Source organism: Trichosurus vulpecula, chromosome 3 (assembly GCF_011100635.1).
Source record: "Trichosurus vulpecula isolate mTriVul1 chromosome 3, mTriVul1.pri, whole genome shotgun sequence".
Classification (NCBI taxonomy): Eukaryota; Metazoa; Chordata; class Mammalia; order Diprotodontia; family Phalangeridae; genus Trichosurus; species Trichosurus vulpecula.
Window position 1 is genome coordinate 93546539 of NC_050575.1, and position 27552 is coordinate 93574090.

A 27552-nucleotide genomic window follows, 5' to 3' on the forward strand; every position below is an offset into this window, starting at 1 on the left:
AAATACAGAATTTTATTTTGAGACCATAGCAACAAAGGACACTGGACTTGGAATCCAAAGATCTGGATTTGAATCTTGTCTCAGATACTAGCTGTATGATCCTAGGCAAGTCACTGAACCACTCTGAGTGTCAATTCCCTTACCTAGAAAACAGAGTCAGTAATGCTTACTAGAAGTCTGACAGGGTGGCTGTGAAGAGGGTGATTTTCAAACTTTTAAGTGCTAGTATTATTATCATCATTATCTTCTTAGGAAAGGAGTCATCTGCAGATCTCTTGTGTCTTAAAGAAAGAAAACATTTTCAAGAAGATCAAAGAATCATCGATTTAGAGCTGGAAAGAGTCTTTAAGGCTATCTACTCCAATTCCCTGATATCACAGATGTGGAATAGGAGAAATAATATTGCCCAGGTTCACATATTATGTTAAGTGATTTGTCCAGGGTCACAACAAGTAGTATATGATTGAGGCAGGGCTTCAACCCAGAACCTCTAATTCTAAATTAGTGTGCTTTCAACTATAATATGCTACTTCTTAATTTTTTTTTTGAATTTGTGAAACTTAACATGTACATTTTCTCTTTTTATTAACAGTAGCACCAAAAATGTATGACTATTAAAGAGTCTAAATTAACTAAACTAAAAATTCAAAATTAACTCAAACTAATAACTTCAATGAAATAAACTAGTAAAACCAATTTTTAAAAAATCCATGAAGAAGACTATGATCCTTCCTCTAGCAGTTTCACCTTCTAGGGAGGGAATAGACCTTAGCTGGGAATCTGGAGATCTAGATCTGAGTCTCCTCTTTGTCACTTACTGTGTGACCTTGAACAAAGCATTCCACCTCTACTGTCCTCATTTTCCTCATTTCTAAAATGGACTGACCTAAATGATCAGTCAAAGGATTCTAACTCAGTTCAACAATAGCCATTTATTAACTCTAATATTCTAAGATCTTTATCATTTCTAGCACCTTGTTTTCAAGGTTGCTTTCCATTCTAACATTCTGGGTTGTATGATAAAATATTGTATGTTCTAAGAGGGTTTGTGATCTTGGGAGTAGAGTGTGGACTCAAGGGAGAGAAGTTGATTCAAATCCTGGTTCTGAAACTTACAAACTGTATAATCCCAAGCAAGTAACTGAACTTCCTCCTTTCGTTATGTGTAAAATGAAGATGCTAATATCTACCTGAAAAGGGCCATTGTGAAGAAACCATTTTATAAACCTGAAATCATTATAGAAATGGGAATTGTGTTTTGAAATATCTTCCAGCTCTGAGAGTCTGTGTTCTAAGGTCCCTCCCAGTTCTAACATTCTATGTGCTATATTCTAAGGTCCCTTCCACCTCTGACATTTTATTTCCTAAAGTCCCTTCCAACTTTAACATTTTATATAGTAAGGTCCTTCCCTGTTCTGACATTCTATGTTCTAAGATCCCTCTTAACTATGACATTCTATATTCTGAAAACCTTATTACCTCTGAAGTGTTAGGTTTATGTTCTATGTTCTAGGACTCCATCTTTCTTTGATACTTTATACTGTGTGTCTTAAGGCTGTATATACCCTGCTTTAATGTCTTTTGTCTGCATGGTAAGTTTCCATCACGCTCTAATATTCTAGATTCTATGTACCAGGTTCCCTTCTAGTTTTAACACTTTGTGTTCTCAGACCTATGACCTAACCCTTGCAGACACCCTTCTTGCCCTGTGTAGGTATGTTCATGAATCATTCGTGAAGGATCTGTGTTTATGTTTCTGATGCAGGCCATTAGCACCTCTCAGTAGGATGAATAGTGCTAACACCCAGGTGTCCATCACCAATCATTCGTCTTCAGGGAGCTGGGAATAGAATCAATGAACAGAGGAAAAGCTGGACTAACCTGAATTTCATCTTCACTGGCAACATCTGGGAAAAAAAGCAGAGATGCAGAAGATAAGGTAATTAAATCATCAAAAGCACATAATTCACAGACAGTATAGCTTCTGAACACAGCCAACCACTCCCCCAAAGTGAGTATTGCCAGTATAGCAAGAACTCTCAGATAACCCCTTAGCATTTCCTCCTATTCTCTTCCCCTCCCTTTTCTCTGGTTGTTGAAACTATACCTAACCGACCTTCAAGGCCCAGTTCCATGCTGCTTCTCCTCACTCCTTCCAACTCCCCCACCTATCTCAAGTGATCTTTCCCTCATCCAACTTCAGAGCACTTCATATTCTTCTTAAGAATTTCTCATACTCAAATTTCTATTACAGTAATCTGTATCTATACTTCAAATTTTCTATCCTCTCAAGAGACACTGTAACATGGTACAAAGAGCCCTAGACCTGGGATCAAAAGACCCAAATTTGAGTCCTAGCTCTGATACTTCCTGGCTGTGTAACCTTGAGCAAATCAGTATTCTCCTCTAAGTCTCAGTTTTCCCATCAGTAAAATAGGCATGATGATATTTATACCACTTTCCACCAAAGTTATTGTGAGGATAATGCTCTGTAAACCTTAATAAAAGCAAAATTATCTCCTGAGGTCAGACAGGAGTCTCATACATATATGTACATATATATTTATATATGTGTATGCATATGTATATATATATACTGTAAACCTAATATGTGTGTATATACTCCCTGGGTAGTGAGCAGTGTCTTCTAGCTAGTAGGTGCTAAAAGAATGAATGTATGGCCCAGAAATATCTGTGAACATATAATACCCTCTTTCCATGGAACTTTAAAATGTAAGCACTATTCCAAGAGATTAGTCTTATTCCTAAGGCAGTCTAACAACTTATAGATTTCTAAATTTGGAAAGGACTTTGTACATCTATGACTTCAAGCCACTATTTTTATAAAGGAGAAAACTATGGCCCATAATGGCAATGTAAAGAGCCTTGGATCTGGAGTATGAGTAACCAACTTTGAAACTCACATCCTGTCATTTGCCAGCTTCGTGACCTTGAACAAGTCACATAACATTTTGGCCTCACTTTCCTCATCTATAAAATAAAAGAGATTTCTAAAGTCCCTTCCAGCTCTAAGTATATGACCTTGAGACTTGAATAAGGTCACAGATATAATACATAGTTGGGACACAAACCTGGTTCTTCCTAATTCTATTACAGTACCCTCTCCACTATGTCATTTTTTTTTCTTTTTCAAAGTTCATGACTGACTTGTAGGCTCGAAGCTCACAGATCACTCAAAATATCTGCTTCCCACCTATTCATAAGGGGCAGCTATATAGCACAGCAGACAGAGTGCCAGACCTGGAGTCAGGAAAACTCATCTTCCTGAGTTCAAATCCAGTATCAGACACTTACTAGCTATATGACTCTGGGTGGGTCACTTATTCCCAATTGCCTCAGTTTCCTCATGTGTAAAACAAGCTGGAGAAGGGAATGGCAAACTACTCCAGTATCTTTGCCAAGAAAATCCAAAATGGGGTCATGAAGAGTCAGGCACGACTGAAAACAACTGAACAACAAAACCTAGGCATAAGATAGCTTCTGTTTCAGTTAGGATATGCATTCTAAACTCTATCTGGACCTGTGTCCTAATGGCAGATTCATCAATCCCAGACCTATCCACAGCTAAACAACATAGTGTGGCACAGAGATCCTAGGTCCAAGTCCTATTCCGGAACTCCCTAGTCCAGTAGACTTGGACAAGTCATTTAATTTCCTCATCTATAAAAAGGAAATGATGATACTTGTACTATATACTTATTAAGCCTTGTAAAACCTAAAATACCAGATAAAGAGGGTAATTATTAAATAAGGTCACTACAAAGCACGAGGTTTGTTTGTCCTTTATTTGAGTAAAGCGTATCGGAGTTGGAGTTCAAGAACTCGAGTTCTATTTCTGAGTTTACCATTGATAGCTTAAGTTACCTTGGGCAAGTGAGTACTACTCCCACTCTGGGCCTCAGTTTCTCCCTTGAGAAGATTATACCTTGTTTCTGCTTGCTCTTGTATAAATGTGGAATAACAGTAATGGCTCCCCTTTCCTTAATGCTTTAATTTAGGGCTCACAGAATACTTTTTCATAACTCCCTGTGAGTATTCTTGTCTCCTCTCTACTAAGTGGCTTTCCCTACAGTTACAAGGCTAGTAAGGAGTAGAATTATCAGAGCTGTGTCCCAGAGAACGTGTCATCCACTTCATTGCTGTCCACCTCAGTTTCCCCAACTTTAAAATGGGGATAATAACAGCATTTCCCTCTTAGAGTTGTTGTGAGGATTAAATAATATTTGTAATACACTTGGCAAAGATTAAAGCACTACATAAGTGCTTGCTATCATCCTCATCATCATCACTATAGAGGAAACAAAGGTCCAGAATGGGGTGTTGGAGCAGGGCCTAGAACCTGTGCATCTTAACTCTCAGTCCAGTTCTCTTTCAGCCAGGCTGATGAAATCTGGCTTTCCTTGGGGGAACCAAATTTTTTAGAACAGCTGCCTCTGGTCTCATATCTCAACACAAGCAATTGAGCTTAGAAGAGGGCCCTCCAGATGAGCCCCATCCCCATGCTTTCTCACACTCTTATTGGCAAGAAAGTTTGAAAAGCCAAGGAGGGCAGAACTTCAAAAGAAGGAAAAGTTATACAAAATGGGGAGACAGAGGTGTTCCCAGGACACTCTGGCCCAAGGGTAGGGAACCTGCGGCCTCCAGGCCACATGTAGCCCACTAGATCCTCAAGTGTGGCCCTTTGACTAAATCCAAACTTCACAGAACAGTGAGAACTGTGAGGCTTCAGGTTTCCCACCCCGATCTAGCCCCTTAATAGGAGCTGAAGTGCTGGCTTCTTTCCCAGGTCTTACCCTGCATTGTTATGAGAGTTCTACAAACTGTTACGATGATTTTTACATTTCTGGATTTACATATTGGACTGATGTCAAACCTAGTACTTTAATCCATCACCCTGACCTCCATTTCATAAGAATACTTGCACTAGTCTTTCCTCAGGATTGTGACAGAGAAAGTACTTTGTAGCCTCTAAAATGTTAGAGCTATGTGAGTAACTATTATTACTACCACTAGGGATCAACAAAGGCTTCCTGAAGATGGTTAATAGCATTTAAGCTCAGTTTTCAAAGATGGTCAGGGATTCAATACTTTCCTTTGGTCCTCCATTCTTTCCAGAGTGGGAGATTGCAATGCTGCCCCAAGAGAGGCATCATTTTTATATAGGGCTCACTATATTTCAGCACAATGCTTCACACTTTCCCAGTGCCAAAGGTTCTGGCACCTCCTACTTTGTCCATCCCCTTTCCTCTAGACCAATCTGTCCTATTCCCAGGATGATCTTTCAAAAGGAGAGCCACCATCCTACCCCACCCTCCCCACCCCCCACACCCCACCTCCTGTAAAATCAATGGACATGATTCAACATCCAGTTCAAGGTATGGGCAACTCAAAGACCTTCTCCCTGACCACCAATAATCTCTGAGCCAGACCTAATCCTAGAACCATTTGATGATCTTTTATTTTCCTCATGGCAGCAAAGATAGCCAAGGAGAGGGCAATAACATGAAGAAAACTGAAAAGGTATTTGAGAGTAAGCAGAATGTGGTATACAAGGTCTAAAGAAAAATCATGGAAAGGGAAGGAAAAACAAGAGAAGGAAAGGGAAGGAAAAAAATAGAAGGGAAAGGAAGGGAAGGGAAGGGAAGGGAAGGGAAGGGAAGGGAAGGGAAGGGAAGGGAAGGGAAGGGAAGGGAAGGGAAGGGAAGGGAAGGGAAAAGGAATGCCACATCTCCCCCTTCACCTTCCCTGCCAAAAACAAACAAAAATAAAAAATACTCTTTGTTTTTTTATCTCCAAGTTTCTGACTGAATTAAATTCAATATTTACTTAAGAGTTAGACAAATTTGAAAAAGGAACTCAAGAGCTTTGGAGTACCAGTAAATGACCTTAGAGGAATGAATGACCTTGTAGGACAGGATAAAATATACTGAATCCAAGCTCTGAAAATCCAGGGTCTAGTTCTGGCTTTGTTGCTGGCTAACTGATTGAGCTTGGGTAATTCAATTCAACCAACAGTTTCTCCTCCCTGGGTCCCTGCTTGCTCCTCTGTCAAGTTAAGGGGCTTGACTAGATATGCCTCAAATAATAGCAACTGTTGGCATTTGTATAGCACCTTGAAGTTTGCAAGATGTTTTTAGGTGAATGAGCTCATTGGATCTTCACAACAAGCCTTAATATTTTCCCACTCTTTGTCCTATGATCCTATAAAGTCCCTTCTGTGGGCGGCACTATGGATGGAACCCCTATCCTAGGTAGATAGAGCTACAGGTGGCAGGCAAAAAGGCACTTACCTGAGATGAAGCCCAAGGCAAGGATGAGTAGAACAAAAACAGCACAACTCTTCATTGTCAAGACAGGTCTCGCAAGGCAGCGTCTATGAGTCGACTTGGCACATTGCATCGCTAACCGGATGCTCTGACAGAGAACAAGGCAGATGGGGAGTCAATTATTTTATACAAGAGGAGCTCCACCCCCTTAGGGTTGCACCATCCTTCCTCTGAAAGCCATCATTAACAATATAAACCAGTTTGTTGAGAGCACTGCTGATGAATGTGCACAGTAGTTTCCATGGCATAGAACATATTTGAGATCATGCCCAAATAGCAGATCCCGAACAGATAGTGGCAACTTCCCTATAATGGAGGGGTTTTGTGCTGTTGGACAGCAATATAAATATAGTAGGAAAGAGGCCTGAATTGGGAGTCAGGAGACCTGGATTCTAGTCCCACATTTCCCATCAACTGGACAAGTGTTAGAGCAAACCACTGTTCCTCTTTGAGATCCAATTTCCTCATATCTAAAATGAAGGGATGCTCAATGGCTTAAATTTCACCTATGTAAAGGTCTTTGGGGCCCTGACTTTGAGCAAGAGAAAATCCTAGAAATCAAGAGAAAGAATAAAGTTAGTCAATGTATGCCATTGACTCTACCTACCATTCATTGTGAGAATCAGAGAATGTGAGAGCTGGAAGGGGCCTTTGAGCAGAGAATGTAAGACCTGAAAGGGATCTGAGACCATAGAATGTCACAGCTAGAAGGGGCCTTAGAATATACAATGTCAGAATGCTATGTTTCGAAAGAGCCTCAGAACATTGTCGGTTCTGGAAGAGAAATGAGAAAACAGGATGTCAGAGTTGGAAATGGCCCTAGTGATTAAATAATTGTCAGCAAGAAGGAAAGACTTGCCCAGATTAATACCACAGCAGGTGTGGCACTAGAACCCAAATCTCCAGATTCAGAGGATAGGTCTCTTCCCACTATGCCATAGTGTCTTTCTCTTTTTTAAAACACATGATTTTATTTCATTAAAAAGGACTCTCATGGACTTGAAACATCTGCCCTCTTTAAATAGGATATTGCTCAAATGACAAGATTCTTATCACTTTGTTGCCAGCCTGATTCCACTAAACCAGTGCCTGAAGGACATCAGTGAAATTACTATTGAAACTTAGGTTGGCATAAGGGAAAGATACCAGTCTGGGAGTTAGGAGACAGAGGTTGGAGCCTTGTCTCTGTCATTAATTTTGTTACGTATCCTAGAGTCAGTACTATTCCCTGGATTTCTGTTTTCTCCCTTTTCTTCCACTGTAAAATGAAGACTTTCAGCTGAATAGTCTCTTTCAGTCTCTGATATTCTATCTTTCAGTGTCCCCTCCAGCTCTCACATTTGATGTTCCAATATCTTTTCTAGCTCTGACAGTCTGTGTTCTATAATTGTATTTTTATAACCTCTGAGATCATTTCCAATTTTCAGTCACTGGTGACTGAATCAGTCACTCTGCATACGGATAGGTAAGAAGCAACAGGATTTTCACTGCTATGTTTCTCTGATTATATTTTCTAAACCCTAAAACAGCAGATCTTTATCCTAAAGCCCCTTCTTTCAGTCCTGAACAGAATTTTTTGATGTTTGGTAGAACAAATATATCTTGTTTCTTAAATGGTAACTGTTGAATGCTTGTGAAATTAATTTTCCCTTTGGGACTGGTTGAATCTGCTATTTAGACCCTCCTCACCACCACCAAGATGTGCACACAGCAATTCACTTCCAATGAGGGAAGCCATGCCTAAGAGGAGAGCAGAGTCGATGTCTGTAAGGTGATTGGTTGACTGAAGAATCTAAGTTATGAGGAAAGATTGTGGGAGCTGCTTTTCTTCTGACTGGAATAGAGGGTGTAAATGCCTTTTAAAATTCCAAAAGTGAACAATTTTTTTTGTTTTAAGACAGACCAAACTAAGACATTTTTCTCAGAGAAGAGAATGCTTAGAGAATCTGCCTATTAGAAGAATGTTCCAGATGGACCATACTTCTGGGGTTCTTTCCATTTTAGCTCAGGAATGCTGTGGATCCAGAGGTGAATCACTTAGCACTGGGCTAATCTTTTTGTGAGTCTGGAAATCCCAGGGATGGGATGGAGGCTCTGGAGGGTTGGGGAGGTGGTTGGGGTCAAAATCAAGGTCAGGTTTAGGGAGTAGCCATGGCAGATGTTAAATGACTGGATACTGAGCAAGATCCCCTTTGTCTCATTAAAGAGAGGGAAAAGGTAAATTACAGAATCGTAGTGTCTCAGAGCCAGAAAAGACCTTCAAGCATGGCTAACACAACCTTCTCTACAAAATTCCTGACATTTCATCATAGTCCTCTGATACCACAGTCTCTATGTGTTTCCTAGTCCCTTCACCCCTGTTCTGATCTTGCCTTCCTTCCTTCATCGTCATAATCAAAGGATCATAGCTAGAAGGAACCTGAGAAGTTATCTAATCCAACCCCTTCACTTTACAAGATGAAGAAACTGAGGCCCAGAGAAGTTAGGTAACTTACCCAAAGTTCTATAGACAGGATTTGAATTGGTCCTTCCTTTAACTATAAGTCCAGTGATCTTTATGTTGCCATGCCCCAGTTTTGACCTTACAGTTAAGCATTAAAAAAGAACTGTCCTCCACCCCTGAATCCCTTGCCCCTTTGTCCTTCCCACTGTTCACTCCTTACTATTTCTCAACCCCAATTATTCCTGTCCCTACTCTGAATCAATGACATTACTGCAGTAACACATGAAATTGCTGACTGGGTCTACTACAAATCTGTATTGTCCAATCTCAGCTGAACCCTCCTTGCTACATAGGAATCCTATTTATCTCTGAGTGGCTCTGTCAAGTTCTCCATAATGGCTATTCTAAGCCAGATGCTTCCAACTCTATCCTCACTCCTTATCTCTCAGCAGATGATCTTGCCTTCTATTTCCAGAGAAAGCACGGCATAATGGATAGAGCTAGCCTTGGAACCGAGAAGACCTGAGATCAGATCCTACTTCTAACACATACTAGCTGTGTGACACTGGGTCAATCACATAACCTTTCCATGTTCTTAGTAACTATCTAAGATATAAGTTGCAGAAAAGATGCCAATCAGCATTAGTAGAGAGGAGTTACCTTATTCAGAAGTTCCTAACTCAACTAAATCACAGCCTTCATCTATCTATCTATCTACAAATATGAATATATATCTATGTGTGCTTAGTACATATCATGACTGTGCTTGTCTCATTTCTCCATCATATATATATGTATATATATATATATATATATATGTACACAAACACACATATATACATGAATGAATGAAGGAATGAACAAATGAATGAATGAATGAAGCATTTATTAAATACCTACTATAAGCAAAGCACTTTGCTAAATGCTAGGGACACAAATAGAAAAGTGTGACATACCCTGCTCTCAAGGACCTCATGTTCCAAAAGAGCAGAAAACATATGTGGAAGGTTTCAGTTTCAATCATATAGAAAAGCCTATGGTCCTTACAGTGCAGCAGCAAAGAACATGGCAATGTGTCTCCTTTAATATCATTTCTACTGATAAAATCATATCAGTTTCTGATGAACCATTTGACAATGCCAAGGATTTTGGATGCAAGAACTTTCTTTTCTGAATCTTCAATATATGTGTCTGGTTGCCAGGCTGCATGTCCAGAGGAGTCGCTTCCCAAGATGATGGCTACATGCAATGGATCAAAAGCATTGCTTTTTCCAAGGCTCTTGGATTCTGAGTACTGAGCTGTCTCCATCAGGGTTTAAGGGAGAAATGGTGGTTAAGACGGTGATTGGCTTGCCTGGCTCATACTGCTTCATGCATCTAAGCACACATATGTATACTTCTCAGTTCTCGAGGCAACTCTCTAAGACTGTAAATTGCAAAGAAAGTACCAATTGGCATTGGTAAGAGTGTTCTCACAAAGGAAGTTTCCTATATAAATGAGTTCACAAGCCTAATTAGTGTCTCCAATCCCTATCCCTATATATGTACGCATGTATACTTATACATATACATATACACATATAGTCACATATGTATGTATATTTGCATGTGTATGTAAATATGCATATAAATAGAATCATCTCCAGCACTAATTTCTCATTTGAGCTACAGCAACCCACATATCCAATAGACTACTGAACATCTTCACTTGATTTTCCCACCAACCCCACCCAACTCAATATATTCAGAACTGAACTCATCATCTCCCTCAAATCCTACTTCCTCTCAAGAAAAAATCTGCCCCCCTCCAATTCTTTATTTCTAGTGATTGTACTAGCATCTTTCCTCCCATTTAGATTCAAAACCCTAGTCATCAATTCTTTCCTCACCTTCACCCATCAAGTCCCATTAGTTGTGAAATCCTATTGATTCTACCTCCTCATCTTTCACATGTTCTCTCTTATCTCTCTCACACTGCTGCCACTCCTATCAGGCCCTTATTACCTCTCTCCTGGACCATTGATATAGCCTTCTTATTGGAGGCTTGCCTCCTTGCCTCTCATCTCTCTCCTCTCTAATCTCCCCTTTACACAGCTGCCAAAATAATTTGCTAAGGCACCAGTCTGACCATGTCATTCCTCTGATCAAAAACTTGAAGCATATCCCCATTGCCTCTAGGATAAAGCACAAACTCATTAATCTGGTTTTAAAAGACCCCCACAACTCAATATCAAGCTACCTTTCAAACCTTGTTGCACTTTCTGCCCTCCATATGTTCTATAATTCAGCCAAACTGATACCAAACTTCTGGTGTACGATTCTAGCCACTAGGTCACTTTTTGCTATGTATTTAGTATATACCTAATAGTATAGGCTGCAATATTATGTTGCGCAGTTTCTCCAATTTCCTTCCATAACCTACATTGATCACCATGTCTTAAATTCCTATCCTAAACTCCATTTGCACAAACAAATCCACATGACTTAGGTACTGGTTAGATGCTTCTTTATTGACATATTGTTGGTGCATTTCATATATATATATATATATATATATATATATGTGTGTGTGTGTGTGTGTGTGTGTGTGTATATATATATATATATATATATATATATATATATAAATATATATGTATATATCACCTATGGAGGGTTTTTTGATTCCATTATTGGATCCTAGACATTTTATAAGCTCCATCTGTATGTAAAAGACTTTTCTATTATATTTGAAAAATCTGCTATCATATTCCCATTATCAACCTTTACTATTGTTTAATGAAGTACTGCTAGTTTGTTCCAAGAGTATTTCTGTAGGATTTTTTTTAAGCTGTTTAAGGTTTTCTCTAAAAAAGTTGTTCATTATATGTTTATTTATTTGTTTGTTTGTTTACTGTATTTCCTCTAGGCTCAGCTCAGAGACCACCTCCTCTGGTGAGTCTTTCCTGTTCCCCTACACTGTGTTCTTTGTCTCCTAAATTTTTTAAAAACATTTTGTCTGGACCTTTCCTTTTGCCCCCATCATTACCAATTTGCATGATATTTACCTATGAACATGTCATATCTATCCCACAGACACCCTGCTGCCAATAGATTATAAGCTTCTTGAGGGCAAGAATTATATCTTTTAGAACATTTTTTGGTATTTCCAGAAGAGGGTGTGGTGCCTTCCTTACATGTAGTAGATGCTTATTAAGTGTTTGTTGAATGAATGAAAGAATTCTCAACAAGTATTCATTATTGAGCCTGTGCTTGGAGACCTCTAGTAATATCTTTATCTACACAATCTTGACCCTTTCTATCTTTCCAGGCTTATTAGACATTACTCCCTATATTCTAATGTCCAACCATAGTGACATTATTCATTATTCATTATGTTCCATATTCCATCTCCAAGCCTTGGCATTGGCTGGCTTCCATGCCTGGAAAGCCTTCCATCTTAACTTCTGCCTCTGATTCCCTCCCTTCTTTTAAGACTTAGCTCAAGTTCTCTCTGCTAAAGGCGGTTTTTCCCAGTCCTCCAGCTGCTGGTGACCGGCACATAGTAAACACTTAATAAATGCTTCTTGATTTATTAATTGAATGAATGCCCTTCCCTTCCCAGACAAAAAATAGAAAAGGAAAGAAAACACTCCCCTGGGCAAAGAATATGTTTAAGCAAAGCTGAGTAGTTAAATGTTTTCATGTCTACCACCACCACCACTACCATCATCATTATCAATATCTCATTTACTCCAGAAATCCCAATCTTATATGAAATGGTCCCAAATCACAAATAATGTAGGCCAAGTCAATACAAAAAAAGAGATATGAGGTAATGATCTTAACAATTCTAAAAATAAACGAAACAGCTCTTTGTAAGTAATAAGCACGGGGATGAATAATCTTCTGATATAGAAAAAGAGAACAACACTAAAGGAATGGGACATAATACTTATCTTGAAGTATTTAAAAGCTTCTCATATGAAAAACACCTGTTCTGTCAGGACCCAGAGGAGCAGTAAGCAGAAGCTGCAGAAAGGCAGATTTGTATTTCACGTAAGGAAAAACTATTTAATAATTAAGGGTTTCCCCAAATGGAAGGGATAATCTTGGGAAGGAATGGGTTCTATACTGCTAGAGGTTTCCAAGTAGAGGCTAGATTATTAATTGTTAAGGACATTATAGAAGATATTCCTTTCCAGGTAATGGTTGACCTGTAAGGTCCCTTTTAACTCTGAGATCCTGTGATTCCATTACAGGAGACTTTCTTTACATACACACACAGCCATCAGGGCCAGAAAAGCTGTGCTTGCAACATAGCCTTAAATGACTTGTCAACATGGAATTTATCTGTCCTTTTTCTTCTCTTGCCCTCTCTGACATCTCCTCTCTACTGTTCCTCCATATCACTATATTCCAGTAGGCTATATACTCAGTTGAGTCAGCAGTGTGACATTGTAGTCCCAAAAGCTAATATGCTGGGGATTGAGCTGTGTTAATTTAAATAGTGTGCAGAATTAGGGAAGTAGTAGTCATAGTGCCTTCTGCTGCAATCCTAACAGAAGATCGTGTCCAATGATGGGTGATACATTTTTATAAGTGCACAGACAATCTGAAGTGTGCTCAGAAGAGAATAACCAAGGTAGTAAAAGAAAAAAAAACTGGAATATTTACCATACAAGGATCTAACAGAGGAACTAGACATGTTTTGCCTAGAGAAGAGAAGAATTAGCTACTTCAAGAATTAACTATCTTCAAGCATTTGTAGTGTTTAGGGAAGGATTCACCTTGTTCTGCTTGGCTCCAGGAGACAGACCCAGGAGGAATTCAGGATAGAGCGGTGAAAAGGCAAACTTTAGTTCAATATAAAGACAGAATATCCCGAACAACCAGAGCCATCCCAAAGTGGAATGGAAGTAGTGGGTTCACCATCATTCAACGGTCTTCAAGTAGAGATTGGATAACCACTTATCCAGAAAAAGGTAGGCAGAAAGAATACCTGTTCAGGAATGGTTTGGACATATAGACCTTTGAGGTCCTTTTCCATTCATAGAGTTTGTTGATTCTATTCCCTTCTAAACACATACCAATCTATTTTCTCATTTGTAAAGCACTGGGTAGATCAGGTCTTGCCTTACCACCATCTCCTTGTAATGCTCTTCTCACAACTTGATTCTTCAGCCCCTTCTTATGCAATCGACTGTGTTTATGGCACAGGCCCAAAAGCTAAAGAGATAAGCAATTCCATGGGCTGCCCTTAGAATAGAATGGAATGATATTACAACAGTTGTTGATTATGTGGCCAGAGCTATTTATGGTTATTATTATTTTTATTAGGTGGCTAGTCATCACAAGAAATCATAAGAGGAGAGTTTCACTGATTGATTTTTAGAGACATGAACTTGGCTGGGCCAAGTAGGAAGGAGATCCAAGTATGTCAACCTCTACTGTGATAATGTAGTGTCTTCACACTGCTGAAAAGTCCTTCCAGAAGCTGTCAACAGGAGAATTGCTGTTGGGATGATGTGTCATCAAATCTTGCTATTTCTACATAGCTCCACAACATCTCTAACTTATCTATATTACCTTCTCTCTGATCACATGACCACCTCATCAATCTCATTATCTCTCATGTGTACTACTGCAAATAGCCTTCTGGTGGGTCTTCCCACCTCGAGTTTCTCCCTACTCTAATCCTTACTACACTTAGCTGCCAAAGCTGTTTTCCTAGTGCACAGGCATAACCATGGCACATACTCTGCCCCAATTAATTGGCCTCTTATTACCTCTAGAATAAAATGCAAAGTCCTGTTTGGCTTTAAAAAGCTCTTCATAATCTGGTCCATTCCTACCTTTCCAGTCTTCTTACACTTTACTCCCCTCCACATTTTCTGTGATCCAGCTATACTGACCTTCTTAGCTTCCTGGACTTCCTTCAGAACTCAACTAAAATCCTATCGTTTTCAGGAGATCTTTTCCTGCCCTCCCCATTCCCCAACCCCATTACTTTCTATCTACTCAATATAAATATTTGAATATACAGTTATTTACATGTGGTCCCCCACCCCATTAGAATGTGAGCTTCTTGAAGCCAGGGACTGTGTCTGTGCCTTACTTTGTGTCCACAGTGCTTGGCGCAGTGCCTGGCACATAGTAAGCCCTTAATAATGCTAATTGATGACCAACTGATCAGTATGTTTCCAAAAAATGATTTGAAAAGAAAGTCAACATCATTGTCAGTAACAATGAATTACAATATGCAGATATGCAGATACTTCCAACATGACAATCCATGAAATAATGACACAATCCCAGTGCAAGACCCAATACTTAAGTGAAAATCATGAGCAAGTATATCGCCTTATTTTCCTTTTCTGTAAAAGAAAAAGACTGGCACTGCCTCCCTCAGAGGGATATTGTGAAGAAATCATTGTATCAACTTTAAAGTACTCTAGAACTCTGAGCTAATAACTGTTAGAAATAGTAACTGTATACAGCATGACCTCATAGCCCAAACAAACCTAACATGATTTCATCGGTGTTAAAAGATGCAGAACATCCAGAAGAGGGAGGGGGGCAATAGTTGCCTTGTCCTCTTTCCAAATCTGAGCAGAATACAGAATCACAAAATGTTAGTCCACAAAGGGTCTTTAGAGACCATCGAGCCCAATTTATTTATCTTCCAGACAAGGAAACCAAGATGCACAGAGAAAAAGAGATGTAGCTAAGATTATACAAATATTGGCAGACCTTGGATTAAAATACGAGTATACCGACTCCCAGATGAGTCCTCTTCCCCTTGCATAAATCATAGATTTATACCCAGAAGGGACCTCAAAGGTTATCTAGTGGAATACATTCATTTAACAGACGAGGAAACTAAAGCCCAGGAGAGTTAATTTGCCCAAGATCACACAGATGTTAAGTAGCAGAGCCACCACCCAGATCCTCTAATTTCAAACAGTATTTTTTCCACTGTATAATGCCACCTTTCATGAACCATCCTGATTCTCCCCAAGTTCTATTTAAATCCCTGACTTCAAGCTAGTTACATTTTTGTAAATCCCTTATGTATTTGGAGCAAATTCATTCTTCTGCATTCTTCTACCTCCCCCTACATAAACATGTATACTCTCCCACTGTCAGACCAGCTCACTCTGCTGCAGCAACTGGAACTGAAAGAAACCTGGCTGGAAAACTCTCTGCCAAATTTTCATTTGTGATCATTTTTTTTTAGCAAAAACTAAGAGAGGGAGTGAGGGAGAAAGAGAGAGAGGGGGGAGGAAGAGAGAGAGAGAGAGAGAGAGAGAGAGAGAGAGAGAGAGAGAGAGAGAGAGAGAGAGAGAAGAGAAGAGAAGAGAAGAGAAGAGAAGAGAAGAGAAGAGAAGAGAAGAGAAGAGAAGAGAAGAGAAGAGAAGAGAAGAGAAGAGAGGGAGGCAGAGACAGAGAGATATATCCAGAGATCCTGTGACAGAGAGATACAGAGACAGAGAATTGTTTTATGGGTGGGGTTGCAATATGAGATGCCAGGGCTGTTAGAGTGGTTGAAGGCAGAAGGCCAAGCCAATGCTCACTCAGGGTGTGGGGGGAATCAGACTCCAGTATCACCACACCCCAGTGTGTCTCAGTGCCTAATTAATTGGTGTGCGGTGAAACTGAACTGGGCCACCTTGCTTTAAGCATGATCCCCTCCCCTACCCTGTTAGGAAGAGGAGTCTGATGAGGAAGACCACAATTGAGGGGTAGGGAATAGGAGATGGGGTGGGAAGGACTGCTTTACACCAAGAGAGAGTCCCCTCTCTAATGCCTCCTTCATCTCCCTTTTCAGTGCTGGGCTATAGCATGGAGTACTACCAGAGCCAATAGTCAGTTCCCACGGTATTAGGCCTCTCCCAGACACACACAGTATTATTGTCACTAATAGGACTGGAATTTCTACCATTCGATGGGCATCCTCTCCTCCCTCCATTCCTTATGTGCTATGCTCTATGCATTTGGTACTATGTATTATGCAGAAGAGATTAGAATCCTATATTTCGTGGCAGGAAGAGATCTTAGAACATAGAATATAGAATGTCAGAATTGGAAAGGGTCTTAGAATATAGAATGTCAAAGCTGAAAAGAACCTTAAAATACAGAAAATAGAATATCATCACATCCCTTATAAATCTCTCTCCTGAGGCAACTTTCTTCTACTTCCCGCAAATCAGAAGTCTAGAAAACAGGGTAAGCATATTCTTTTCTTCCCGTTACTACTTCTAGGGTATGATTCTGCTACCAGGCTCTAGTTGTCTTTCCTCTTTTGAAGTCTGTACAATTCATTTATATAAGATCTCCTCATTTCTACTGCAGTCATCTACCAAGCTCTAAGTCACTTTCCCAACCTTCTCAGAGATTGAGCTGGTATTCCTGAAGGGGTATTCTCAATTCCTCATGGCATTTCTATCCTTTATTTCCTACCTCAATGGTTCCCAACATTTCTCTTTGTTCTTGAAACTCCATTCAACAGCAACAAAAAGTATATTGTGAATTCACCATATAGTTTAATATTATTTATAATTATTTACTGGTGAACCTCCTTGGATCATCATCATAAACCTCCAAATGGTTCAAAATCTACTGCCTCACCTCATCCTCAAGGACTCATGTATTTACACTGATGAACCCTATAACAACCTGACCACCTAATTCCTCAACTTCTTCTGACCTCCTTTTCCACTTCAGCTACAACTAGCCCTATCAAACCTAAGAATACATGATCTCTGAGAAAAGCTTCCTCCAAAATCAGTAAGCTTGAAATTTCAGTCTTCAACTACAGTTCTCCTATCCTCCTCCCTCTCCTAGCTGCCCTGTTTCTCTGGACTCTCTACCCAGCCTTAATTCTACTGTCTGCCATTTTGGTTCTTCACCAGCTACCATCCTACCTAGATTCTCTTAACTCTCAATCTTCCACTATTTCCTGCCTATAAATCATTATCTCTGAATAACTTCCTGCAATTTGATTTCTCCACTTCTATCTACTCCAGGGTGAATAAGAACATCCAATTGATAAAAATCACAAAATTGAGATAAATTCACCCACTATAAATTCATGGCCTATAACTTTACTGGATTGTTTGACAAGTACTCAATCCTCACCAATTCCCTGGTCATATAACAAACATACATTTCACTCTGATCTGTACCCTCCAAACTAGAACTCTATTCTGAGGTTCATGCATTCATAGGTCTAAAGATGATAGGGATCTCAGAGGCCATCTAGTCTAATCACCTAATTTTACAGATGAGTAAGATGAGCCCCAAAGAGGTTAAATGATTTAGCCAAGGTCAGACAAGTAGTGTCAGAGGAAGATTTAAACCCAGGTACTCTGTATCCAGAGCAATACCCTTTCTATGCTACCATGTTATCTCAGGGTCATATCTTATTGTCTTGATCCAGCCCCATACCCAACCATCCTTCTTCACCCTGGTCATGTTCTATTTTATCATGGGTACTCTTCCCCAAACTCCTCTACCTACCTCTTGCTTTAGAAAAAGTAGTACAATCACTATAACAATTACTTCTATAAAAGAATCATCAATTGACTGCACTACTGTTCCCCTCACCATTCTGTTACTTCCTATACCAAAACAGCCTTCCTTGATTACCATTTCACTATATATGTTATCTCTCCTTATTATAATTAAGTTCCTTGGAGCATCTAGGTGGTGTGGTGAGTAGAGCACCGGCCCTGGAGTCAGGAGGACCTGAGTTCAAATCTGGCCTCAGACACTTGACACATGTACTAGCTGTGAGACCCTGGGCAAGTCACTTAACCCTAACTGTCCTGCCAAAAAACAAACAAACAAATAAACAAGCAAAAAAAATTAAGTTCCTTGAAACAGTGATGGTCTCATTTTTTTTCTTTGTATTCCTAACATGTAACACAGTGCCAGGCACACAAAAAAGCAGCTTTAAAATGCTTTTTCATTCAATTTTCCATTAATTCTCCCAAACTGTCTATTCTAAACCTGTCCTTCCCTACCTTTATCCTCACTCCCAGTTCCACATACAGCAGACCAGGTCATCTTAATGGCCTCTTATTTCACTGTATGAATCAGGAGCTAAATAACACAAGTTCCTCAATTCCTTAAATGTCTCACCAGCATCACTCAAGCTTGTCTTGCCTCTAGTTACAGACTAAGTGATATATTTAATCCTAACTAAGGCAAAACCCTCTAACCTGATGACTCCCCCTCTTGCCTCCCTCAAGTCTTTTCTCTACCTGACATCTACCCTCTGTCATGAATGTTCTTTATTTGCCACTATCTCAGCTCCTTTCCATCTGCATACAAATATTCCCAGTTCCACTCTATCCAGCTGCTATCCTTTCTGTCTCTCTTCTTATATACTACTAAATTTCTTAGGGGAGAGAGGAATGACTATATAAAAATGACAAAAGAGATAAAATCAATATTGTCAGGGTTATGGAAAGAAGGCCATACTAATAAACTGCTGGTGGAGTTGTGAAATGATCCAACCATTCTGCAGAGCAATTTGGAACTATGACCAAAAAGATTATAAAAGTGTGTATATCCTTTGTCCTAACATTACCACCACTAGGTCTGTATCTCAAAGAGATCATAAAATGGGAAAAGGACCTACACATACAAAAATATTTATAGCAGCTCTTTTTGTGATGGCAAAGAATTGGAAATTGAAGGAATGCCCATCAGTTGGGGAATGGCTGAACAAGATGTGGTATATGAATGTAATGGAATATTATTGTGCTATAAGAAACAATGAGCAAGTAGATTTCAGAAAAACCTGGAAAGATTTGCATGAATAGATGCTGAGTGAAGTAATCAGAAATGGGAGAACATTGTATAACAGCAACATAATGCCATAATCAACTATGATAGTCTTAGCTCTTCTCATCAATACAGTGATCCAAACCAACTGCAAAAGACTCATGATGGAAAATACTATCCACATTCAGAGAAAGCACTGATAGAGTCTGAATACAGATCAAAGCATACTATTTTCACTTTCTTTAGGTTTTTTATGGTTTTTCCCCTTTTGTTCTGTTTCTTCTTTTACAACATGACTAATGGGGAAATATGTTTAAGATGATTGTACATGTATAACCTATATCAGATTGTTTGCTGTCTTGAGAAGGGGAGAGAGAAAGGAGAGGGATAAAAAATTTGGAACTCAAAAATCTTATAAAAATATATGTTAAAAACTATTTTTACAAAAAAAACCTATTCTACATGTAATTGGAAAAATGAAATACTGTTTACATAAAATGACAAACCTACCTAAAGTGATCTATTTATTCAATGCCATCCCAATTAAATTACCAAAAAAATTACTTTATTGAGCTAGAGAAAATAACAATAAAATTCATTTGGAAGAAAAAATGTCAAGAATATCAAAGGAATTCATAAAAAACATAAAGGAAGGAAGTTTAGCAGTATCAGATCTTAAACTGTATTATGAGGTGGTAATTATTAAAACTATTTGGTACTGGCTAAGAAATAGAAAACAGATCAGTGGAATAGAGTAGACATACAGTACACAGAAGTAAATGATTATAGTAACCTTGTGCTTGAAAAATGTAAAGATTTAAGCTTGTGGAATGAGAATTGACCATTTGGTTAAAATAATTGTTGGGATAACTGGAAAGCAGCCAGGTAGAAATTTGGCATAGGCCAAAATCTTACACCATTTACCAAGATAAGGTCAAAATGGATATATGATCGATTTACCTATATAGGGAGATATAAATAAATTAGAAGAACATGGAACATATTACCCATCAGACTTTTAGATAGAATAAGGATTTCCAGATAACCGATGATTTAGAATACTGCTCACCTATTGACAGAGAGGTGATAGACTAGACACATAGAGTGGGATACAAATTTGGGGTCCTGGCCAATGTGGGAATATGAGTTGCTTGACTATACTTATTTGTTAGAGTTGTTTTGTTGTTGCTGTTGTCCGTTGTTGTTTCTGGCAGAGAAAAGGTAGGTTGTAGAGAGGGCAGATGGTTGTTAATTAAAAAGTGAGATTTAAATTTTAAGAATTATTACTACTGGTTGACTGATAGATTTCTATGGCTTTGCAAAGTTTGTCATTCATGCATGGAGTGTTCTCCCTCCTCACCTCTGCTTCCTAGAAGCTCTAGCTTCCTTCAAAGCTCTGCTCAAGAACCTCTTCCTAGATGAAGCCTTTCTTAATCCTCCCTATACCTGCCCAGCTTCTCCCAATAGAATTGAAACACCTTGGGTGCAGAGACTGTTTCATTTTTGATTTTGTATCAACAGAATTCAGCACACTTCCTGGCACATAGTAGGCAGTTAACAAATTTTTTGACTGATTTAAATAGTACCTCTGCATAGATCATGTCCAAGTTTTTTTTTCTCTAGCCATTACAACAACTCTTTGTTCCAGACTAAAATCTCCAATGACCTATGGACCATCTCAGCCTGAATGTCTCACTGATACCTCAGACTCAACATTCAAACATTCAACTCAAATCTGACATTTTGCTCCTTCTTTCTAAACTGTCTCTTCCACCTGATTTCACTGTTGCTGTTTTTTTCCCCCATGGTACTTCCCATTTATCTAGTCTCCCACACTGCAAAACAACATTCTCTTTTGCTCTTCCCCCTTCTCCATTTCTCATATTAAAGTCATTACCAAGTCCTGAAGATTCCATGTCTGCAACATTTTTTGCATCCAATCCTTTATTTTTATTTAATACATATGATGATAAACATATATATATATACATATATATATATATATATATATATATACACATTTTTATCATTGCTATTTTGTTTTTACATCACCCTTATTTCCAAATATATCCTTCCTTCATTGGTGTAGGAAACTGACAATGAGGAAACTTCCTCTACCAATGCAAATCTGCAACCAATATGCAACTTTGAATCTTAAGAGAGTTACCAGGGACAGTTGTCCTGATCAATATCTGGCCACTGGATCTAGATGGCTCTGGAGGAGAAAATGAGGCTGGTGACTTTGCACAGCCTCCCTCAATAAATCGAAGTCAATTGCAAGTCATGTCATCATCTCCCTGATGTCATGGTCCTCTTTGAGAATGAAGGACAAACCACCACAGCCATACAACCACAAGTTAAATGACTTATTCAAACTGTGTTTGGGGATAGGACTTAGATCCAAGTCTTCCTGATTCCTAAATTAACTCTATCTACTATGTAATGATACTTTTCATGAGACTTTAAAGATACATAGAGGTATAATTTCTGAGGGAAATGAAATTTCTGTTGTCCCCAGTCCTGGTTATGTCACATTTCATTCAAAATAAATCATTTCTTAGTTCCACATTTTAGGAAAAGAGTTGGCAAGTTAAAGGATGCCCAGAGCAAAAAGACTAGGAGTAAATGAGGACATTTAATGTGGAGAAGAGAAAACTTGAGAGGGAGGGAAGGAGTAGGCAAAATGGTGATGAGTGGTGTTCTGGTAAACATTCAACATCCAGCTCTCTGGGGGGAAAAATGTACCCATGACACACTTCTGAGTTTAATCTACATTGTTAACATTTTCTTCATCATTTTCTAATAACTTTATACAACCAACAAGGCAATAATTCAATCTCTGAATTTTAACATTTGATGATTTCCAAGTTATAAATGCTCAATCTGAAAAATTTAATCATGGGTTCAAGCAAGCTGGTTCAAGGTGGCTCCAGCACAACGTTGATAACAATGAATAGTGCCTTGAAGTATGTGTCTAAAAGATTGTCAAGTGGAGGGGTGATTAAACTTCTGTGTGGTCCCCAAGGGAACTATGATTGAAAGTTCCAGAGTAGTAAATTTCAGCTCAAAAAAAGTATGAAAAACCATTTATGTGCCCAGCATTCTTCTATTTGTACCAGCAAGTGGTACAAATTCAGGGAAAAAAGCATACCTCTTTCCTTAAGGAGTTTATAAACATCACCTCATGGGCAGCAAGGTGGTGCTTTGGATAGAGTGTCAGGCCTGGAGTCAGGAAGAACTGAGTTCAAATCTGGCCTCAGATACTTACTAGCTGTGTGACATTGAGCAAATGACTTAATCCCATTTGCCTCAATTTCCTCATATGTAAAATGAACTGGAGAAGGAAATGGCAAACTACCCCAATACCTTTGCCAAAAAAAGACCAAATGAGGTCACAAAGAGTTGGACACAACTGAACAATGACTAAAACACATAAAGGAGATTAAGAAGAGGGTGGGAAGTAGAGCGCACATGTAGCAGCATGGTTTGGAAGTAATATGATGTTTTGGTTCTGGGCAAAATAAGGCAAAAGTTCATGTCAGAGTCAAGTTCTGATGGGAGAGTGATGAAAAGCTTGGCTAGAGCAGGTGGTCCAACCTCCTAGTTTTACAGATGAGTTAAGGGAGGCCTAAAGAGATTAAATGATTTGATTTGTTTTGAACCCAAGTCCTGTAACTCAAATTCAATACTCATTCAACTGTACCACATTTCAATATAATATACATTAGCTTCACATAATATACAGCTTTGACTACTGGCTCAGAAACTTTCTATGGCTTCCCATTTCTTATACTGTAAAACAACAATGCATCATTTATTCAAGACCCTCAGGAATCTGGCCCCAATTTACTTTTTCTAGGCTTATCATCTATTACTCTTCCTTCACTACTGGAAAGCTCAACTACTAGTCATTTCCCAATCTTATTCTAATTTTATGGCTTTTTATAGGCACTCTTGTGAATCAAAATGTCTTTTCCCCAATCTCACCTTATTTCTACTTGATTGAACCCTTACCTCCTTTTAGGGGCAATTTAGGTGGCTCCTTTTCCATAAATAGTATTCTGGTTCCCTCACTCATTCCACTTCCATAGATGAAATTTCAAAGGCGACTCTAACCTTTTGTATATACATCACCATTTTTCCTAATCTTTATAGGATTCACAGAATCACAAGTCTTAGATTTAGAAGGAACATTGTTATTGTTGTTCAGTTGTTTTTCGGTCATATCAAACTCTTTGTCATTTATTGTCATAAAACCCATTTGGCATTTTCTTGGGTAGAATACTATTATAGTTAGCAATTTGCCTTTTTCTTTTCTAGCTCGTATTGCAGATAGGAAAACAGAGGTAAATGGGATTAAGTGATTTGCCCAGGGTCACAAGGTAGTAAATGTCTGAGGTATATCAGTAAGGCAAGATTCATGACCTGGAGGGTGACCATGAACATGCCTGTATGGTTCAGAATCGCAAAGTATATAAAACTCTCTAGGTAGAAGACAGAGGAAGCATAACATTTATTTAGGCACCAAAGAATCAGATCCCAGAACCAGTAATTCCAATTTGATATAGCAGTAATTGTATTCCAAAACCAGTAAGCCCATGCCAATGTAGCAACAAGGAGATTAAAACACAGTATACATGCAAAGAGCCAAGTCATCCTGTAACCTTCCTCTCTGCTAGGGCCTTCCATAAACAATCACTCATGAATCCTAACTGTTTTTCTTTCTGTGTCCTCTCCCCCCTCAGTCCTCTGGTCTGCAGCTCTCTGATCTCCACTCTCCCTTCAGCACTCTCTTCTGCAGCTCTGTGGACTTGGAGTTCTTTACTTCTTCTTATTGGGCAGCATTCTGAAGTCTGGCTTCTCTTCAGACTTCTGAATTCTTGGTTCCAATAGCTACATTCTGGGTGTATATGTTCTTTTTAGGGTCTGAGTGCTTCACTCCCAATAGTCCAAAGAGAGTGGGAAAGATCTGTAATCACTGATTGACATCACAAATGAATAGGCCTGCCTCTCTTAACAGCCCCCACCTGAGGCCTATTCAACGGGTGGGAAAGATCTTTACTCACATTATTATCACATTTGGCCCCAAGATCTTTCACATTCAGTACATAGGCCACTTGTGTCTGAATAGGCATTAACATTTCTTAAGTATGACAAAATCCCCTAACAACAAACACATCCCATTTGCAAAACACTTAACATAACATCTCCTCACCAGAGTGGATACACAGCTCGCTGTTGTCCCCTATATCTTTGTATCCATTACATAGGTCAAAGGGAAACTGGTGCCAAAATACCATAACAGTATGACAATACAATGAGGATAGTACAAAAAATAAGTATACAGAACAATATCATCATTTCCTCCTCAATCGAATGGGGCTCAAAATCTTGGGCTAAGGGGTAAAGGTCTTGTCTTCCATAGCTTCTTCCTGCTGAAATTGGGTGTTGAGCTGTCCCTGCCCCAAGAGGTCAAGAGTCCCATTCAAGAGGTCAGTTCTTTAGCAAGCTAGCACCTGGAACTTGATTGATGCCAGGTCCAGGAATGACACAGCACAGTCATGGACAGTGAGTAATGTCCAGCTTAAGCAATCATTCCTCCACAGGCATAGCATACTTAATCCTGGAGGAGACAGAACTGGCAAAAAAGGTTAAACAAAACAAAGGCCAAAAAGAGTAGGCAAATATGGGCTATTATCCTTCAAATAAGGCCACCTCCATTTTTATTGAGACTCCAACTATGCAATGTCAATTCAACCTCATAGCCAAACTCAGTTGGGAAATGTTTCTTTTCAAAAGGAAAACAATGAAGAAACTAATCCTGGAGGATTCCATCCTAGATAGAGACTAAGATTGTCCTCACAGCCTTTCCCCAGATGTACAAGGGAACACAATGGGAAAATGAAGCTAGGAGGATCCCATCCTAGATACAGACTAGGATTGTCCTCATGGCTTTTCTCCCCCAGATGCAAACTTCCACTTCTTAATAGTACAACATCACATTCCCTCTGAGTGACTTGTGGCATTTGTTGGCATTAGCCATGCTTCTGGAGTCCATGAGCCCACTATCATAGCCCTATGCATGGTAAAATATATGAGTCAAAGGCACAATTTGGTAATTATCTTCTCCTGAATAAACAACTGTTACAGTACCATCCTTCCCATAGGCTACCAATTTCTGTAGCTTTTGGAACATCATCTGGCTTCTGTTTTACCCAAACCTTAGCTCTCAATTTTATTCTATCAATAGAACCAAACCCTTCTGTTCCTCTACTAGTTATTTTGGAAGGAGAGTCAGTTTTCACAATGGGTATTTTTTTTACAAGGAATAATGATCACATGAACTATCCTACCATTTCTACAAAACTGTACAGGTTCTTCACCCAAATTCTGGAGTGTCACAACAATTTCTCTTTGATAATTAGAACCAATCACTCCAGCCAATATATGTATTCCTTGACCTGCTAATTCTGGTTTAGGTAATATCTGTCCAAAGTGACTCTTAGGGATTCTCACACGTATCCCAGTAGAGGTTTTTCTAATCTCTTTTCTACTCAACCTAAAGTTCTCTATACGATGTAAATCATATCCTGCTGAATCAGATGTTCCTGGACATGGTAGTGGGACATCTTCCCTCACAGTCCAAAATTCAGTATTTTCGATCTCATGTGTTTGCTCTTTTCTAATCTGCAGATTTGGGGTCGTCATTCTGGCTAGAGGTGTACTTCCTCCAAAAGGCCTATTATTCAAGTTACATAGGGAAGTAAATAAATTATCCTTCCAATGTTGCTATGAATTATTAGAGCTTAACTTTCTCAACTGTTTTTTCAACAATCCATTCATTCTTTCAATTAACCCAGATGCTTGTGGGTAATATGGAATATGATACACCCACTCTATATTATTCGATACACAATATCTCTTCATTTCATTACCCTTGAAATGTGACCCATTGTACTTTGAATCTGCGTTGGAGTTCCATAATATAGACTTACAATATCTAGGATTTTACAGGTGTTTTTCTGAGTTGCATTCTTCTGGGGACAAGCCACTAGCACACCTGAGTAGGTGTCAACACATATACATATATTTACATCCTGTATCTTGGGGTAGTGGTCCAATATAATCTATCTGCCAGATTTGGGCTGGAACTTTTCCCCTTGCTATTTCACCAGTTACTATCCTAGGAACAGTTCTTTCTTTTTCTAATTGGCATATAAAACCCTCCTCTGTTATTTAACAATGCATGAGAGATACTAATACCTCAAACCTGTGCCCACCGATGTGTGGCCTGGATCCCTAAATGGCCGGCTGATTGGTGGACCCATTTTGCTAAAACTGGATCATCAGTTGGGGTCGGAGTAGGGAAAGTACATTCAATAGCAATCTCTGCTACCTTATCGGTATGTGCATTGTAGTCACGTTATGATGTGGTGAGGGTCACTTGAGCATCAACGTTAAAAATTGACAAATTCGTAAACAGAGATATGTCCCACATATCTTCCATAATTCTTTACGCCAAACCTGTTTGCCATGAATCTCCCAATTCTGATTTTTCCACATAGGCATCCATGTAGCTAACCCATTAGCTACTGCCCATGAATCAGTAAATATGTAACTCTGTCCTCCTTTCTCTGTTTTGATGGCCTGGTGTACTGCCATCAGTTCAGCATATTGACTACTTCCACCTATTTCAGTGCTTTCCAAAGTTCGTCTAGTACATGGGTTATAGGCTACTGCTTTCCGATGTCTCTTATGTCCCAAATATTTTGCTGTCCCATCAGTAAACCAAGCATGTTTCTTCTGTTCCTCAGGCCATCATATGCATCATTCCATTTTACCGAGGCTTGTACCAACTGTTACTTTGGTTCAGGGGGTTTTTCATTCCCCTCAGTGTTGATGTTCGCCACAGATTCATGTAGAGAAGAAACTCCACTTTTGCCTATTCTATATACCACTTCCATCTGATTATGCTCACCTCTTGCGCAT

The 27552-nt window shown here is 39.1% G+C and overlaps 1 protein-coding gene across 1 annotated transcript in view; it reads right to left on the bottom strand.

Moving 5' to 3' along the window:
- SPINK5 (serine peptidase inhibitor Kazal type 5) overlaps positions 1 to 6420 on the bottom strand; it is a 79724-nt gene extending 73304 nt beyond the window's left edge. Inside the window, exons 1-2 of the mRNA XM_036749763.1 lie at positions 6312 to 6420; positions 1882 to 1907 (exon numbers count right to left, since the gene is read on the bottom strand). Of these exons, the coding sequence (XP_036605658.1) occupies positions 1882 to 1907; positions 6312 to 6420 (135 nt within the window). The remainder of the gene's footprint in view (positions 1 to 1881; positions 1908 to 6311) is intronic.
- Between the last annotated feature and the right edge of the window lie 21132 nt (positions 6421 to 27552).